The sequence below is a fragment of the Triplophysa rosa genome, linkage group LG5 (assembly GCF_024868665.1).
Source record: "Triplophysa rosa linkage group LG5, Trosa_1v2, whole genome shotgun sequence".
NCBI lineage: Eukaryota > Metazoa > Chordata > Actinopteri > Cypriniformes > Nemacheilidae > Triplophysa > Triplophysa rosa.
Genome location: NC_079894.1, coordinates 30,078,278 through 30,094,687, shown reverse-complemented (window position 1 = coordinate 30,094,687; position 16,410 = coordinate 30,078,278). Strand labels below are relative to the sequence as shown.

The window sequence follows — 16,410 nt, the reverse complement described above, 5'->3', positions numbered from 1 at the left end:
TGAATAAAGAATTTGGCAAGTCTGAAAAGGTTATTAACCAGATAATGTTGTGTACAATCTTTCTTAAGAACACCAAACCTAATTTGTTTATAGCCAGAGGGGATTAGGTGAATATTAACATAAGACATTTTTTTAAGCAGCTGATTCCAGAATAATTTGGAGTAGTTACATTACATAAAAATGTGCTCAGTGGTTTCAATGCCATTCCCACTAAATTTACATTTTGTTTGCTGATAGGTAGCTACTTATTCAAATTCAGTACGTACTGTCAGAGATGCCATTTCGGTGGCAGCCGACGTCATTTCCCGGCCTCTTGACGACTGCTGATGACGTCACTCTCCCGCGTCACGCCTGCAAAATGGCGTCGGTAAAGAAAGGGAAAAAGGTGGTAAACCAGGAGGAATTGCGGCGGTTAATGCGAGAGAAGACGATCTCAGCAGAGCGTCAGAAGCGCGTCGAGTCACCGTACGCGAAGTACAACAGTGCGGGTCAGTTGAGCTGCGCGCTGTGTAACGCGCCCGTCAAATCCGCGCTGCTCTGGCAGACTCACGTGCTGGGAAAACAACACCGAGATAAAGCTGCTGAAGTCAAGAGCAGAGATCAAACCGCCCAAACATCAGCAGCAGCAGCAGCCTTGAAGAGGAAAGCCAAACCAGAGCTCGCGACAGCACCCGCAAAACAAGCCAAACACGAGAACACTGCAGGTGAGAAGTCCACGATCTGTACTCCACTAAACACACGTGAAGTGTACAGAGAACTCGCACCTGCCGCGGACGCATGGCCAGTGAATTTCATTTGTTTAAGTGGGTCACATAGGGGGGAGAATCATCTTCATTTACTAACTAAGTTTGGAGGAGAGACGTCAACTGAAATGGTTGTCAGTCAGAATTGCTTGCATGGAATTGTTTTCCTCTTTAACCCCTTAGCATTCCTGTAAAATTATTCAAAAACGCCTAAAAAAGGCATGCCCAAAGTAAACTGTATTCTGTTCTTTAACCCTTTGGAGTACATGTATGGTTTGTGCATCTTTTGAAAGGAGACACTTTGAGGTTTGTTCATTAACAGTCAGAATCACTGCAAGTGATGTGTGCTGTGTGGAGCGTTGTGCTCATAAAAACATCCCTTGTGTCTGCCATTGCACAAAGAGGAGGGAGTCCTTTCTGATCCACCGTATGCTCCCACGCAAAGATTTCGAAACCAGAGTGTTTATTTTGGGTTTTGGATGGGTTGGAGGGATTTGAGTGATGAGTTGAGCCAAAGTCATTGGTGTTTTTAATTATTGTCAGTAACACAGAGTTTGTAAAAAAAAGTTGAAAAAGCTGTAAAGCGGTGTAGTTAGCTGTACGTATGAGCTGGGGGCCTGGTGATTTGGTGGGTCTGAAGGTGGGTTGTGGTGGTGTCACATCTGGAACATCAACATCATTCCATCTCTCTTCAGATGTGGGGATTGACATCTCAGCTTGACCACTGGTGCTGGCCGTTCTCCCTCTTCCTCTAGCCCGTCCTATGCCTCTTGGTCTTTTGCTGGCAGAATCTCTCTGGGTAGGTGAGGTTTGGGGCTTATCTTCCGATGAGGTGCTGTCGTCTTGCCTGTTGGTATATGGCTTTTTGCTGCTTGGCTCCCAGTCTTCATCCGTTTCATTTGATTGTCTGTGTTACCAAAATGCAAAGAGAAAATTGTTTACAAAACATTTGGATATATTTTTACATGCTCACACATATATAAACAGAAACACATGCACACAAACAACCTGACACACACACACACAACCAGACATATACACCAGTGCACGAGCGCACACACACATGCACGCACGCAAACATATAAGTTACACCCATGCATAAACAATATACACTTTTGCAGGAACACATCAAAACACATAACTCAGTATACACAGTAAAATATGGTATATAATATAATAAAATAAAATACTTACTTGTCGAGAGTGACGTCTCCGCCATCGAAAAACAGGTCCTCTGCAACCGTGTCAATGGATGAAACATCGTTCTCTTCGTCTGAAATGTCATCCTCTGATTGATCACTGTTACGCCGAGTACATTCTTCAACAACTTCGTCAAGTGTAAACTTTGTTTTTATCATCCTTTTTGCCATTTTTCACCTGTATAATCTCTCAACGCTAACTTTCACTTGTAAACTCTCCAACGCTCTCTTTACGCACGGGCGCACGTGTCACTACAGTAATTTGCGCACAGACTTTTTTGCATGATAGATTGAATCTTCCCACTAAAGCTGCATATTAATCTTTTCAGAAGCTCATTGGCTATCATACAAGACAGTCATGTGCAAATTCTGATTCGATTAGATCGATCTGTTGTCCATCAAATTGAGGGCGGTGTTATTGGTCATCCAGGGCGCTCCTTGGCTATTGATGCCTAATGACACCCCTTAGATTCACCTATTGGTTCAAATGAGGTGTCAATTCAAAGTGCAGGGGTCAGTGGCCATTTTGACATCAACAAATTCGTATTGTTTACAATAGAAAAGAAGCTACTCCGCAGAAAACATTGAAGATTTGATTGCTCTTTCGGCTAACTTGAAACAACACTACCACATTCCGTGGATGTTTATGGATATATAAATGTTTTTTGGGCTAAATATTTCATTGAATTAGATCTACTGGAGCTTTTACAGTGTAACAACATCTTTTTTGTTGAAATTTTATGAATCATTGGACTATCGGGAGGCTTCATAGGTGAGTTCCGTCAGTTTAGTCGTTGTTTATTTGATTGTTGGTGGTCTGACAAAGACACTGATTGTACCTTCTGTGTTGATCGTTCCCCTAAATGGTTTACATTATTTGAATCACAAGAATCTCAGCTTTCCAACGATATGTGACATGTTTAGCTTTTTGTTTCGTGAGTTTTTTTAATGTCACAAAGTCAACCCATAAACATGCAGTGTACCGCCAGTGGTACAGTGGATTTCAAAGGGGTTAAATCGTTTTGCAGTGTAGCCTATAATAATCACACAGTTTTCCTTTATTCATATTTTTAGCTTATCATGTTGAATGACACTTTTAATCAAGTGTTTTGTTGTAGGTGTACAGAGCACAGTACATTCTTTCAGCAGTCAGTCATGAGCCTAATATATGCTAAAAAAGTCACAAGTGATAAAAAGGGGTGTGAAACTGAAAACAGAACAGTTTAAACAATTCTCATTTTCAATTTGAAAGAGAGCGAGACAAAAATGTGTGGACGTTATAGGTTAAATTAGCAAAACTGCATGTGCAGGATACATCATGTGAATGCAAGAAGTAAAAGCCATGACACACATATTTTTTTAATATTCTAGGAGGCGCTTGCCACAATTAAATTTAAATGAACAACCAATAAGATAGAAGCGTGGCAAAATGTAAAGAGGATGGGCCGGACTAAAATATAACTGTAGCAGTGTATGAGAAGGGGAAGGACTAATGCAAATAATGATATCATGTGATTTCTGATTGGTGAACAATGTGAAAAACAACTTAAGATCACTGTATAAATATTGGAGTCGGATGTGTATTTGTTAGATCACTTCAGATGAACTCTGAATATCTCACTTTGCTTGCTCGAGCAAATAAACATTGAATTCTTGAAATCTGGAACCCTGCCTCCCGAGATGTCTTCCTGCATTGGAAGGTCGATTTGCCTCAACAACGTTAAGCAATGAAGATGATTCATTTCTGTTAAATATGAAAAAGTTAGGACCCGTGTAAGAGAATTCAAGCATACATGCAGAAAATAGCCAATCAAAAATATCATACAGTCGTGGAAAAATTAAGAGACCATTTCGGAGATGTTTTTTTATTTTAAAATTTACTATTTGAAGAATTTGGTTCCAAAAATCCGTTTTTAAACATTTTCAAAAATCATGTTTTTTTATTGTGCATTCCAATGAATATCAATCAAACTGCAGCTGGTTTGTTTTGATTTAAGCCATAATAACTCAAAAAATACAGCTAACTAACACAATAAAAACATGACAACATCATAAAATACAGTTTTTCAAAAAATTCTAAAATCTCATTTTGGAAACAAACTCTTCATTTGTACGTATATGTTTAGGTAAAATGATCATTTTTGTTTAAATGTGTAAACTACTAACAATATTTCTTCTGAATTTTAAATAAAAATATTGTTTCTACTTGCATTTATTTGCAGACAATTCTGGAGAAACAGGTGAAAAAACCCCGAGCATTTTTTCTGCTATATATATGCAAAGAAAACAAGTTCATATTTACAGTAATATTTCTACATGTATTTAAGAAAAGTAAAAAACGGATATGTGCGTGATCACCTTGATTTTTATCACAGTTTTCACGTGTCGTGTCATTCTGCCAGTCTTTCAAATTTGCTGTTGGATAACTTTGTCACTCCTGAGGTTTGATTTGATTGAAATTCAACAAACACTGGACTGGAATGACCACAATACATTCAAAAATTGATGGTTTGTAACGAACATTTGGAATGGTCTATTAATTTATACAGTATAATATACATATATATATTCAGTGTATATACAGTATATCATTTATTTCTGTCATTTTGCCTTTATTTATTGATTCATTTATTTGGTTATTGGCACATGAATGTATGAACTAATTTATACTTAGTTTTCTAAAGAACACTGGTGAGCGTGATGAAAGTGTGCCTCGCTCTTATGCGTTTTCTGCAGCCATTTTCCCGGTGCCGTTGCCATGGTGAATCGTAACATCAGAACTCGGTTGATCATGTCTTTTTATAGTGGTGTTGCACACACTTAACTCCGAGTCGGCTGTTCTGAAACCCATCTCAGATTAAGAGTTCACGTTTGAACTCCGACTGAAACAGGACGAGTCACGTTGTTTATTATTTGGAGTTGTTTAAAGTTTGTTTAGATGATATGATGGGTGTCAAGTTGTAAAACACTGTGTTTGTCGTGTCATGTGATGTGCACAGGTGCTGCATCGGGACTTCAGGTGTCTGCGGGTCTGGGGCTCCTGGCAGGAAACTATGATGATGGCGACGGAGATATGGACACGAGCAGTAAGCATCCAGCTAAAGACGCAGCTGCTAATCTTCCGGCAGATTTCTTCGACAGCAGCGGTGGTGGCGTCCCAGCCACAGGTCCCAGTCACTCCGGCTCAGTATCCAAAGCCTCTGATGATGAAGAAACTGCGCTGGAGAGGAAAGACAAAACAGTTGAAGCTTTACCAGAGGGTTTCTTCGATGATCCCGTGAGAGATGCCAAAGTTCGTAACGTGGACACACCGAAGGATCAAATGGACAGAGAGTGGGAGGAGTTTCAGAAAGAGATGCGACAGGTGAACAGCGCATCGGACGCTATCGTTGCTGAAGATGATGAGGAGGGACGCTTGGAGCGACAGATCGACGAGATCGATGAGCAGATCCAATGTTATCGGCGAGTGGAGCTTTTACGGGCTAAACAAGAGGTTGTAAAGGAGACCCTGGTGAAGAAACGGAAAGATCAGAGAAACCAAACGCATTCATCCGGCAGCGATGAGGAAGATGATGATGAAGAACTGATGCACGTGTTGACACAAGACTGGAGGGCCAAAGGAGCTCTCGCTTGACACCGCTTGCAAACATGACCCACGTTATCAGATGTGCTGTGATTTTTCTTATGTCCTTTGAAGGCAACTGTTCAGTAAATCGTGTTGTGCATTGTGTAATTTAAGACTCAACAACAACACGTCATTTTAGGCATTTTCTCCATTTTACACACACCTCTGGTTTTGTACATTCAAAGCACTTCACGTTTCATTTGTCTTTCATTTCAGACAAACCACGTTCAGTTACTGGAGCGTTCCCTGGGGCCAGAATGTAGACCCTCTTTACCATCTCTGTAAATAAAGGCTAATGATACTCTATAACAAGTGCAGCTTCACAGCAGTTGAGTTGAGAAATGTTTATTAAGGTTCTGCTGAAACTTATCAATCTGAATCCAAATAGATCTTGAAGTTGGTGCAGTTGGACATCTTGCCTTTTTACTTCTACACAGGAGTAGACCCGGCAAACCTGTGTGTTCAGGTTATCATCTTGCTTTTGTGCAGGGGTTTTAAAACAATGTTGAATACATCACCCTGATCCCATAGTTCTTCAGATGAGCAGAGCTGTAGAAACTGCCCAAACAGCATTTTTAATACAACTATTTACAAACATTTCATCATATTTTCAGTGTGTTAATAAATAATATTCATTTGAACTTGTTTAAGAAGCAGCCATGAATCATACAACTGAGCTGTATTGTCCTGCAGTATCAGACGCATGCTCCTGTCATGATGTTTATAATGATGAACCTGATGACGGATTTCAATAATGTACAGTGAGAACTGACAGTTAGGGTTAGGGTCAGAAACATAAGATTTCATAATGAAATACTTGCATCAACAAAGTTTCTTTTTTGGCATTAAAACAAGTCTTGAATACTTTAGTTTTGAAATGAATACTTTTATTTTTTGTTTTTAAAAAGACCTTATTCAAATCTAATTAGTGTAACAGTCTAAAAATGTCAATAATTTCTTAAAAAAAGAGAAACCATGATGCTGAAGCAAGTTTTTATTCATCATACATCCAACTAGACATTAACGAAGTACTGTATACTTTTATAGAAAAAAAACTCGTTTTTTTTCACATTTTCACCAGTCCGAGGTTTTTAATAGGAATACTCCAAAAAAGATACGGGGCCTTCCTTAGAGAAGAGGAAGAGTAACTTGGAGTAGTGTTTGGTTCTCAGAGATTGTAAACATTTGACTGAGCTCCACTCTAAACTACTTTCACTTTCATCACAGTCCTACAGCTGGTAATAAGAATTCAGCTACACACATTCTAAGAGAACCAACGGTCAAATAACAGCTTCCATGACTTTTACACAGAACAGCCGATGTTATATACTGATATTGTGTGTGCCATACCTCTAAAACACTTTTTATGAAACGTCCTTTGAAGTCCTGCTTGCAAATGTCTCCTGGTCAATCTGCTCGTTTTATTATCCAACTCGGGGATAATATAAAAAGGCAAAACTAACGCTTCTGTTATTAGTGTTAATACAATATATCATATCCCTCGCCATAGTAGAAAAACCAGGGGAGTCCTTGCCATAGTAGGTATAAATACGATCTCTAACAGAGATTGACGTTTGAACATGCACTAGGGTCCGTGTATCTTTTGGTCATTTGTTTTTTTATAGTTTGAAATGGAACAAATGGGAATGAGAAAACAATCAGGGTATCTACCGTTCATTCCATATCCGTTTTCAAATAAAAAACGGAAAATGGAAAAACTTTACACAAACTTAACACAAACTAAAAAAGGAAAAACGTTTGTTAAAAAAGTAGAAATATTAACTTTTTCTATATTTTGTTTAAACTGGGAAAATTAAATAATGAATATATGAAATAATTAATAATACCTGTTTTTTTCAACCTTGAGCTACAGTACGTTGTTTTGCAAACAGTTTTTTTTTTGCAAATGTCACCAACATGGGGAGCAAAGACGCTGCAAAGCAGCTACAGTCATTCAGGTCAAATTACACAAACTATTGTGGCTTTTAGCAGGACATGCAGACGTGATCTTTAGCAAGGGAAGAGTTAATAGCCATATTTAAGAACTTAAAAACATATTTCTGAAATGGACAGCTCTGTACATGACCGCAGTAAATACATAAATTGCGTATATATGTATACGCAATGTATATAGTAATGTATATAGCTTGCGCTTTGCCAGACTTACGTTCCTTGCTCTTTATTACTCGCGGGAATAGTACGTTATTTTCGCACAAGGCAAATTTCTCACCCGAGTTTTTATTCTTTCAACTTGCACGGAAGACGCAATTTACGCACGTTCGTAGCCCGTTTCTGGCCGCGAGTTTGCATCTATTACTCTGCACTGAGTTTGTATGTAATTTACTCGCACAAATAACTTAATTCGCACAATATAGAGGTTCAAATTATAGGTTACAATTGCTTATTTCCACTCTACTGGTAACACTAATGCGTGCTGTATTTTACTGCTTTCAACTAAGTGAACTGAAAAGTGTGTGGCACTTGCCATTTATTTAAGAAAACCCAAAACAGCATTTGCGCAGAGGTAGACAAAATGTATAAACACAATTTCTCATTAACCCTTATCTAAATAATAATAACAATCAAATATTCGTTTTATGAGCTCTAATATTCAAATACAGTAGCCTATTATTGAGAAAACAATTCGTTTTATTACATTTGCAATATTATTTTCAAACAATGAGAAGGTGTCATGGTTCTGCCCCACCTTGTCTTGCCTTCTTGACCTAGTGGCAGAACCATGACAGAACCTCTTGTTTTATGTGGAGAGAGTCAGTTTTGGCATTCCATATACTCCCTCTCTCCGGTGTGGCGTCTTTGTTCCCGCCCTTTCGTCTCGTTATTGCTTGTTAATTAGTTCATGTGCCGCACCTGTCCCCTTGATTTAGTCCCCTTTATATAGTCCTCTTGTTTCATTGTCCTGTATGTGCTGGTTCATTGTCGTTTGTCTGGTGAGTGCCTGTGCTTTGTTAGTCTAGTTCAGGTTAGTTATTTGTATACTATGTCAAGTGTTAATTTTAGTCTTGTGTAGATGTAGTCAGTTTTAGTCCTGTCGTGTTTTCGTATTCCCATGTTTTGTTATGTTCCCCCACGTGGGTCTTTGTTTTGTATTTATATTTTATTAAATGTCTTGTTAACCCCTGCGTCTGGGTCCTCTGTACTGTGTCCTTGTTCCCTCACCATTCGCGACAGAAGGTAATTGGAAACATTTTTATTACAAATATTTGTAGTTTTTATTTATTTACTTCCTATTTATGTTAATCACAATTCATTTTACATTAAAATAAATATGAATTTTGCTTTAAAAAATCATCTTTATTTATTTATTTTGTATAGGAAGGGCGCAATCTTAAATCTTGCCTATGGCACCAACAGAGGCTGGGCCGGCCCTGGTTTGTGTGTTTGTGCGCGTGTGGGTGTCTGTCTGGGTGCAGGGGGGTGTCTCTGTGTGTTCATGTTTGTATATCCCGGTGGGGACCTAAACCTGAATGCACACCAACACATGGGGACTTGTGTCACCGTGGGGACCAAAATTGTGGTCCCCGTGGGCAAAAAAGCTTATAAATTGTACAGAACAATATTTTTTAATAATCTAAAAATGCAAAAAGTTTTCTGAGCTTTAGGTTTAGGGGATAAAATATACAGTTTGTACAGTATAAAAACATTACGCCTATGGACTGTCCCCACAGAGATAATGAACCAGACGTGTGTGCGTGTTGTGCATGAGGTTGTGTTTGGCGAGTCTGTGTTGTGTGCATGCGCGTTGTGTCTGTCACTTTGCTCTTCATTCTTGACTTTCTTTCTTTCTATACATTTCATGGATTGCTTGTAGGTATCATGTTTCATGTACAGCTGCTTTGTGAAAATTGTAAAAAAGTTGAGTTCACCCGCTATTTGCTTAAGAATGATTTTTGTCACATGCATATGCAGTGCTCAGATCAGGCTGTACTTGTGATCTGTTAGAAAGATGTCGGGAGTTGGCTATTTTATAGGCAACGAAAATTTAACCAATCTCCACAAGAATTCGTACTAGGGTCCCGTGGGAGAGCCGCAGTAATGCAGGCCTCTAGTAGACAGTCTATTAAGCACACCACCCTTAATACAAACCCGTTAAGTTTGCATCAGACGTATTTGTACTGTAAAATATTAGTGATCAAGGCTATAAAAAGAAGGCTTACATTTCTGAAACTGGCCTAGATGAGTCATATTAGACTCAGAGTATTCAGAGTTTTTGCCTAACCTTTCCTAATGAGCATTATGGACCGTGTATCATCTGATCATTTGATTATTCCATTCAATATAACAAACGGAAAAAGAAAAAAACAGTCGATATTTCATTTTTCTGTATGCACAAAATAAAAAAAAGATGTTTTTCTTATTTCATCTTGAAACGGGAAATCCAATAAATAAATCAAAACGAAATAACGACCCTAATTACTGTTTTTCTAATTTTAGTGTAAATTCAGAAAAACTCAAAATGGTCTATTATTTTTCCCCAGCTGTATGTTTTATATTTAAAATCAATACTGCCATGATGTTTGGATGGTTTTGTGAGAATGACTGAAATGCTTGCAGTGTAATATACATAAAACACACACAGACATAAAATCAGCGTTTATTCATGACATTACCCGTGCATTGCAAAACTGAGGAAAGAAATCATTATTACAATGTACACATTTCAAGTGATCTTTCTACTGCTCTACTTAAGTCATTATTCATATATAAATTCACTTTCTACAATATATACAATGCTGACAGCAGAGTTTGTGAAGAGCTCCAGTCAAGTGCAGAATATACAGACAGATTAGAGAATAAATACACATTCATTTTTTAACTACCCGCCCTCAAAGTACTACCGTCAGTTACTCTGGACAAACCAAATAAAACAGCCAAGTGCATTGCATTACATGATCATATAAATATCAAGTGGTTACATGTACAAAAAGCAATGATGTTATTGCTAATAATGAGCATCTTTATGTTGCTGTCAGTTCTCACAGAACTCAAATTCTTTTCAGATAGAAATACAGCAGAAAACATCTCAATATACCAGTGAAACTACTGATTACACTTCCCACAGTTCCTCTCATTACTGTCCTCATGATTTATTCATCTCATTTTCAATACATGAATACAATGTCAATCAGCATCAATTAAAATGCATTAAAACAAATGCTACCAGGATGTATAAATACATTAGAATTTACATACAGACATTGGTTTTGAGAACTGCTCATTGTCAACTCTCTCTATCTGGGATGAACTTTGCAATAAAGGTTCCAGTCACAATAACAAATAGATGACATGAATCATTTCTCTTTCAATCTTTCAGTGCTTAACATGAGAGTCTGTGAGATGAAGTACGGTGTGTGTAAACATCAGCTGGAGCGCTGAATTTGTGCCCTGTGATCCATCGAACAGTCAAACATCACTGACCTCAGTCCAGCTCAAGCCGACACAGCCGCGTGAAGCTCCTCTAGTGTATACACCTCATCTCCATCTGCGTCATACGGCTGAAGAAGAGTCGAGGCTGGAGCATCGGAGCCGAAGACAGACCTTAACTCCTCATACGTCAACCCACCACACCAGTGACCCTCGAGACAGAGCACTCTCTCCAGATCTGACACAAACAGGGCCACACAAATCACTCGCATTTCAGTTCAAATAAGAAAAAAACTCATGGTTGTTTTGCGCCTCTCCCAAATCTATATGCTGTAATGTGGAAAAACAGCTTTGAGAAAACTGAGAGAGAGAGAGAGAGAGAGACCCCTTTGCTTCTGGAGGTGGGGTTTACATGACGTATGCAAATAGCCTCTGCGCACGTGGCCACACAAACAACACACCCACCTATTACGTAATGGCCATGGACCAATGGTGGCTCGAGCGAACTTTCCCGGAGAGTTCTGTTTGGTTTGCTGTGGCGAACTAGTGAAACGAATTGTCGTTTGGACCAGATTTTGTTCGAAATCAGGTCACAGATGGTCATTTTTCGATTTTGAATGTAGTATGCTGAGCCCTTAAAGCTACAAAATCACATTGATTTCTTCTTTTCTTTTGTTCTTTGATGAACATTAGTGACAGGAGTCACAGCAGCAGGTTTAAGAGCTGCCGCTCTGAGCAGGTCTGATGCGCTTCCTATTTTCACTATTCTTTGCATTCATGAAATACTTTATTTAACTCGCTTAAGACTGTGACTGACAAAATGTGCTTTCTGGCATAATCTTGTGTGTTTTTGTTCATTCAGCACGAAAGACAAGTTAATACTGGTTTGCTGTCGGACAGATTCTGACGCAGCCTTTAGCCCGTGTGTACACCAGACTGGACCGCTGTGGCGTTGTGTTGAGTCGTGTGTTCCACAGCCAGAAGCTGTCAATCTGTACCGGACGTATCAATACAACCATTTCAAATAGCACCTAAATATGCCTTTATATGAATAAGAGTGTGATTATACAATGTAAGGCTAGACAATGACGACCATGACAATGATCTATTCACACTAAAACAGTAACCACAGGCACATATGATGTTTAATGCCCTAATGGATTGACAGGAAAGAGTAACACTTTTACTTTTAAAGCGTGTAAGTTGTGTCTAATGTGTTTTTAACAGTCGCCGTGACTTCCAGAAACACTTTTGTAAGGAGTTTTTTGGCAGAACCACAACAGCACATTTAAAGGATTTATAATACATACTTATGTGTATATATGCTTATGTTGCATTTGTAAGAAGGGAAAACAAATCAAATTATGATTGAACTGATTGAACCCGACTCTCATCATATCATTTGGAAAAACAGATAAAACTACACAGACATCATGTTATATGCTTAAATTGCATATGTGTGGGAGTAAAGCCTCTCTCATCTTAACTTGTATCAAAGCACAAGCTTACAAGTTCAATGGCTATTTATAACTTACACTAGGTGGATCTGAAAGAGCATGAGACAAGGCAGAAAAACAAATCTAAGTTACAGAATCTACATCAGTAAAGCAAGCGTTTTGATGATGTTCTGGAAGAGGTTTTGCTTATTAATGTACTTAAAATAGCGTTATGCGAATGGGTTGTGCTGTGGTATCTAGGCAGCGCGGCGCGTGTGAAATGACAATGGCCGTGTGCTGTAAACGCTCTACATACACCCTGCTCACGCATTCAGTGTCAACCCGGCATAAGAGTTCATATGCAACATGCAACAATACTAATGTGAAAAAAAACTGAGTGGCATCGGGCGAGTTTTGAAGCTTTAGCATCGCGATGCTACACCATGCTAGCTTAGTGGGCACATAGACAAAAGCAGTGGACAAAGAACAGAACCCTTACAGAACACCACAGAAGATAAACCCAAGTTCATTTTATCTTTGATATGTGGTGTCGAAGAGAATGAAAAAGGCTTTGTGATTCAGGAATGGGTCAAAGAGAAATAAACACAATCAGTGATGAGATCCTGCTTAGCGTTGTGGTGTTCAACTGTCAGTTTAGTGAATAAAACAAATCCTAGGCAGGATGATTTGACCAAAAAATCCACACATATTGAATGTAAGGTTTAGGAACGACAGCACACCTTTCACAGAGCTGATCCCAGGAAATAGGGCTGTCTTCCGGGTAGATCTCCGACCTCTTTTATGGCGTTTGTGAGACAGAAATCTCGGACGACGAGATGCCGAGGAACCTGAAATGATATGAAACAATGCGTCATGTCCTTATGAAACGTCGGCCTCACGTGAACATGAGCGTCTTGAGTAACACGTACACACCAGTGTTTCTGGAATCATCTTCTCCGGTATGAAGTTTATGGTCAGCGGCTGCTGGACGGTTCTGCGTGATGTGAAGAACAGTCAGTTAGTGTCAGTTGTTTAAAGGAGCAGCGGTAGTGGCATCTAGTGGTGAGGTTGTGAATTGCAACCAACAGCTCACTCCTCCCCCTCCCTTTCAAAGCACTATGGTGGCTGACACAGAACTAAGATGTGGCAGCATTTTCTCTTCTTTGCCGAAGTAGATAAAGTATTTAGGAAACACGCCCTGTAGAGCAGTTTATGGCTACTGTAGAAACAACATGACGAATTCCATATGCAAGGAGACCCGTGGTGTTTTCTAACATAATAAAAACATGACGCTTCATCGTGTAAGATCTTTATACACCTCTGAACACATAGTTATGGATATGACATTGCCTTTCTGTCAACAGATCCACACTGGACCTTTAAGAGTTCTTTGTGAGCTTACATCATCAGTTGCGGAGCTCTGCTGTAATGCGGACATCCATCTGGTGAGATTGGAGAGCACAAAGTGAATACTCTGAATCTGTTCACTGGACCAGGACTCATGAAGCAGTTGAGTGCTGTTTAACTCCTGCAGGCCGTCCTGAACAAACTGTATGTCCTGTAACATCCACAGACAGCCAATCAATTCTCCCCGTTCATACTAACACACGTGTAACTCTCTACATCAAGTCTCTGATATGTCACCTGTTTCAAGACAAAACAACCAGTGTTGTTTTCTTGCCAACTGTGTCCTGTTCGCACTTCATCCTTTGGCCAAAAAGAAAAGAAATTCAATGAACGCTTGAAATATACACATACAGCTAGAAGCGTTCCAGTTTACTGGAAACTGAAAATGTTCTCGTGCAGGTTTTGTTTGCCGTCAACATCAGGAGCCGATTATGTTGGTGTTGTCTGAACACGTGACCCCTGAAGTATTTTATGAATCACATTCAACTCGTCTTTACTGTCGTACCGAAGAAATGCTGCGCTCACTGCGCTTCCTAGTTTTACTGTTGTTTCAAAACGACAGACTGGGAATTATGTGATTCTATAGGAAAATTCAAGCGCAAAGCGCCTACAAACCGTAATTACAATGTCATCCAGATCTCAAATCAAATATTCAGTGAACGAACGCTTCATAATCACTAAAGCACACACGGAGAAATCGTGAGCGCCTTCACATGATTAAACATCACAGTCACATCAATAAAATATGAAAGGAAATCATTTTCTACAGTTTTCTCTTTGAGTTGATCTCTTCTTCTCTCTTCCGCAGCAGACTGTATAAGTGTGACGTCATGTTGAACACTAGTGAGGGTGCTGCCAATAGTAGCCACACTCTACAGAGAGAGAGAGAGAGAGAGAGAGAGAGAGGGGAATGAGTCGACATGAAACAATGTGATGACATTTGGGATTCGTCTGAAGGAATCAAACCTTCTGGAGCTCCTCCACGGCTCTCGGAAGAGCGATGAGATCTGCTGCTGATTTAATGTTTGTCTTCAGGTGATTGACAGCGGAATCAATCGCACTCATCTACACCAGAAAAACATCAATGTCATTTCAGCGACACACAAAACATGACCTACACGACAAGCGTTTCACAGATGACAACAACGCAAGAATGAAAAGACACTGTCGGCTTTTCATGTTCAAGGGTCTCAACACGTTTAGAGAAAAATCCACATGACTTTCCTTTCTCATTTTTCATCCTCAGATTCTTAACACTTTGTCGTCACGTGTTGTGTCCGTGTGCATCTGGATGTGACTATATCAAAGTGAGCAGTAGCACACAAACCTTCTGACTGATGTCTGTCACATTAGACCAGAGTTTAGTCAAACTTCTCTCGCCGCTCTCCAAATCAGACAGTTTTCTCTCTTTCTCCTTCAGATCTTCACTCAGCTTCACAATCTCATGGGAGGAAAGTTGCTGACTGCTTTCCACTGTAAATTCATGCAACCACAACACAACATGAATGAGAATATGACACGTGTGTGTGTGTGTGTGTGTGTGTGTGAGACCTGAACTCACTCATGCGGATCTTCTCTTTCATCAAGTCCAGATCCTGTTTGAGAGAAATCTGCATCCATATGAGACCAGCACATGCCATAACACACGCCGCCAGAATGATGAAGATACACAGTGGGTAACAGAGCGAAAAACACTGCACTGAACCCCTGTAAACACACACACACACACACGTCTGGTTTACTATCTCCGTGGGGACAGTCCATAGGCGTAATGAGTTGTATACTGTACAAACTGTATATTCTATCCCCTAAACCTAACCCTATCCCAACCCTAAATATCATATTACACTTTTTGCATTTTAGATTAAAAAAAATATTGTTCTGTACAATTTATTAGCTTTTTTGCCCATGAGGACCTCAATTTTGGTCCCCACGGTGACACGAGCACCATGTGTTGGTGTGCATTCAGGTTTAGGTCCCCACCGGGATATACAAACATGAACACACACACACACACACACACACACAACATCATCATCATCATCTTCATTCACGCTGCCAGAATGATGAGGCGCGCGCGCGCAATGCCATCAGTCAGTCAGTCACTCACGAGGGCAGCAGGCCGGTTCTGATGAATTCCTGCTCCTCTGAACTGGACTCAGATTCGGTGTCGGGCGGCTCGGTTCGCAGTAATCTGTGTCCGCACGTCTGTTTGTTTTTCTTTCTGCTGCCGTCACTCAATCCGATCAGAGCATTCAGTTCCTTTCTCTTCTTCATCTTCTTTTGAGGGGTCATCGCTGTAGATTGTTACTTGATGAGCACATTTAAATGACCACTGATGGGGTCAAATCCTGTAAAACGGTCACATTAACCGGCTTAGCTTCAACTTTAGCATGTGTTAGCATTCGACGTGACACAAACAAATAACATAGAATCAAGAGAGCAGCATTAGCTCGTGTTCAACCGTAAAACGCCAAATTATCGCCGTGTTCAGGCTCTTAAAACAGATCGAGAACTTCTGTCGATCTTCGTGTAAAGCTACAGCTGATGGGAGAAATCGCTGACAGAGTACAGTAGCAACGGAAGTCAGGACTAAGTTAGTTCCGGTCAGTCGT

General features: G+C 39.8%; 2 protein-coding genes across 2 annotated transcripts; one reads left to right on the top strand and one right to left on the bottom strand.

The window, feature by feature from the left end:
- Positions 1–92: 92 nt before the first annotated feature.
- On the top strand, positions 93–8,709 carry znf830 (zinc finger protein 830). Its single transcript, XM_057334779.1, has 2 exons — positions 93–704; positions 4,942–8,709. Exons 1-2 carry the CDS (start codon positions 275–277, stop codon positions 5,574–5,576), a joined length of 1,065 nt encoding a protein of 354 aa, XP_057190762.1. The 5' UTR covers positions 93–274; the 3' UTR covers positions 5,577–8,709.
- Positions 8,710–10,166: 1,457 nt separating this feature from the next.
- Positions 10,167–16,410, bottom strand: efcab14 (EF-hand calcium binding domain 14). The gene is made up of 10 exons (XM_057334858.1): positions 15,906–16,410; positions 15,357–15,502; positions 15,123–15,268; positions 14,762–14,860; positions 14,563–14,667; positions 14,033–14,095; positions 13,791–13,946; positions 13,322–13,382; positions 13,129–13,236; positions 10,167–11,190 (listed from the first exon to the last, which is right to left on the bottom strand). Exons 1-10 carry the CDS (start codon positions 16,088–16,090, stop codon positions 11,018–11,020), a joined length of 1,242 nt encoding a protein of 413 aa, XP_057190841.1. The 5' UTR covers positions 16,091–16,410; the 3' UTR covers positions 10,167–11,017.

Excerpts from the sequence above, each read along its gene's own strand:
- znf830 (XM_057334779.1), top strand. The coding sequence starts at position 275 with ATGCCATTTCGGTGGCAGCCGACGTCATTTCCCGGCCTCTTGACGACT. Across the intron at positions 705-4,941 it reads CAAACACGAGAACACTGCAG|GTGCTGCATCGGGACTTCAG; the intron begins GTGAGAAGTCCA and ends TGATGTGCACAG.
- efcab14 (XM_057334858.1), bottom strand. The coding sequence starts at position 16,090 with ATGACCCCTCAAAAGAAGATGAAGAAGAGAAAGGAACTGAATGCTCTG. Across the intron at positions 15,503-15,905 it reads AGAACCGGCCTGCTGCCCTC|GGGTTCAGTGCAGTGTTTTT; the intron begins GTGAGTGACTGA and ends GTGTGTTTACAG. Across the intron at positions 13,383-13,790 it reads AGAGCTCCGCAACTGATGAT|AACCGTCCAGCAGCCGCTGA; the intron begins GTAAGCTCACAA and ends CACATCACGCAG.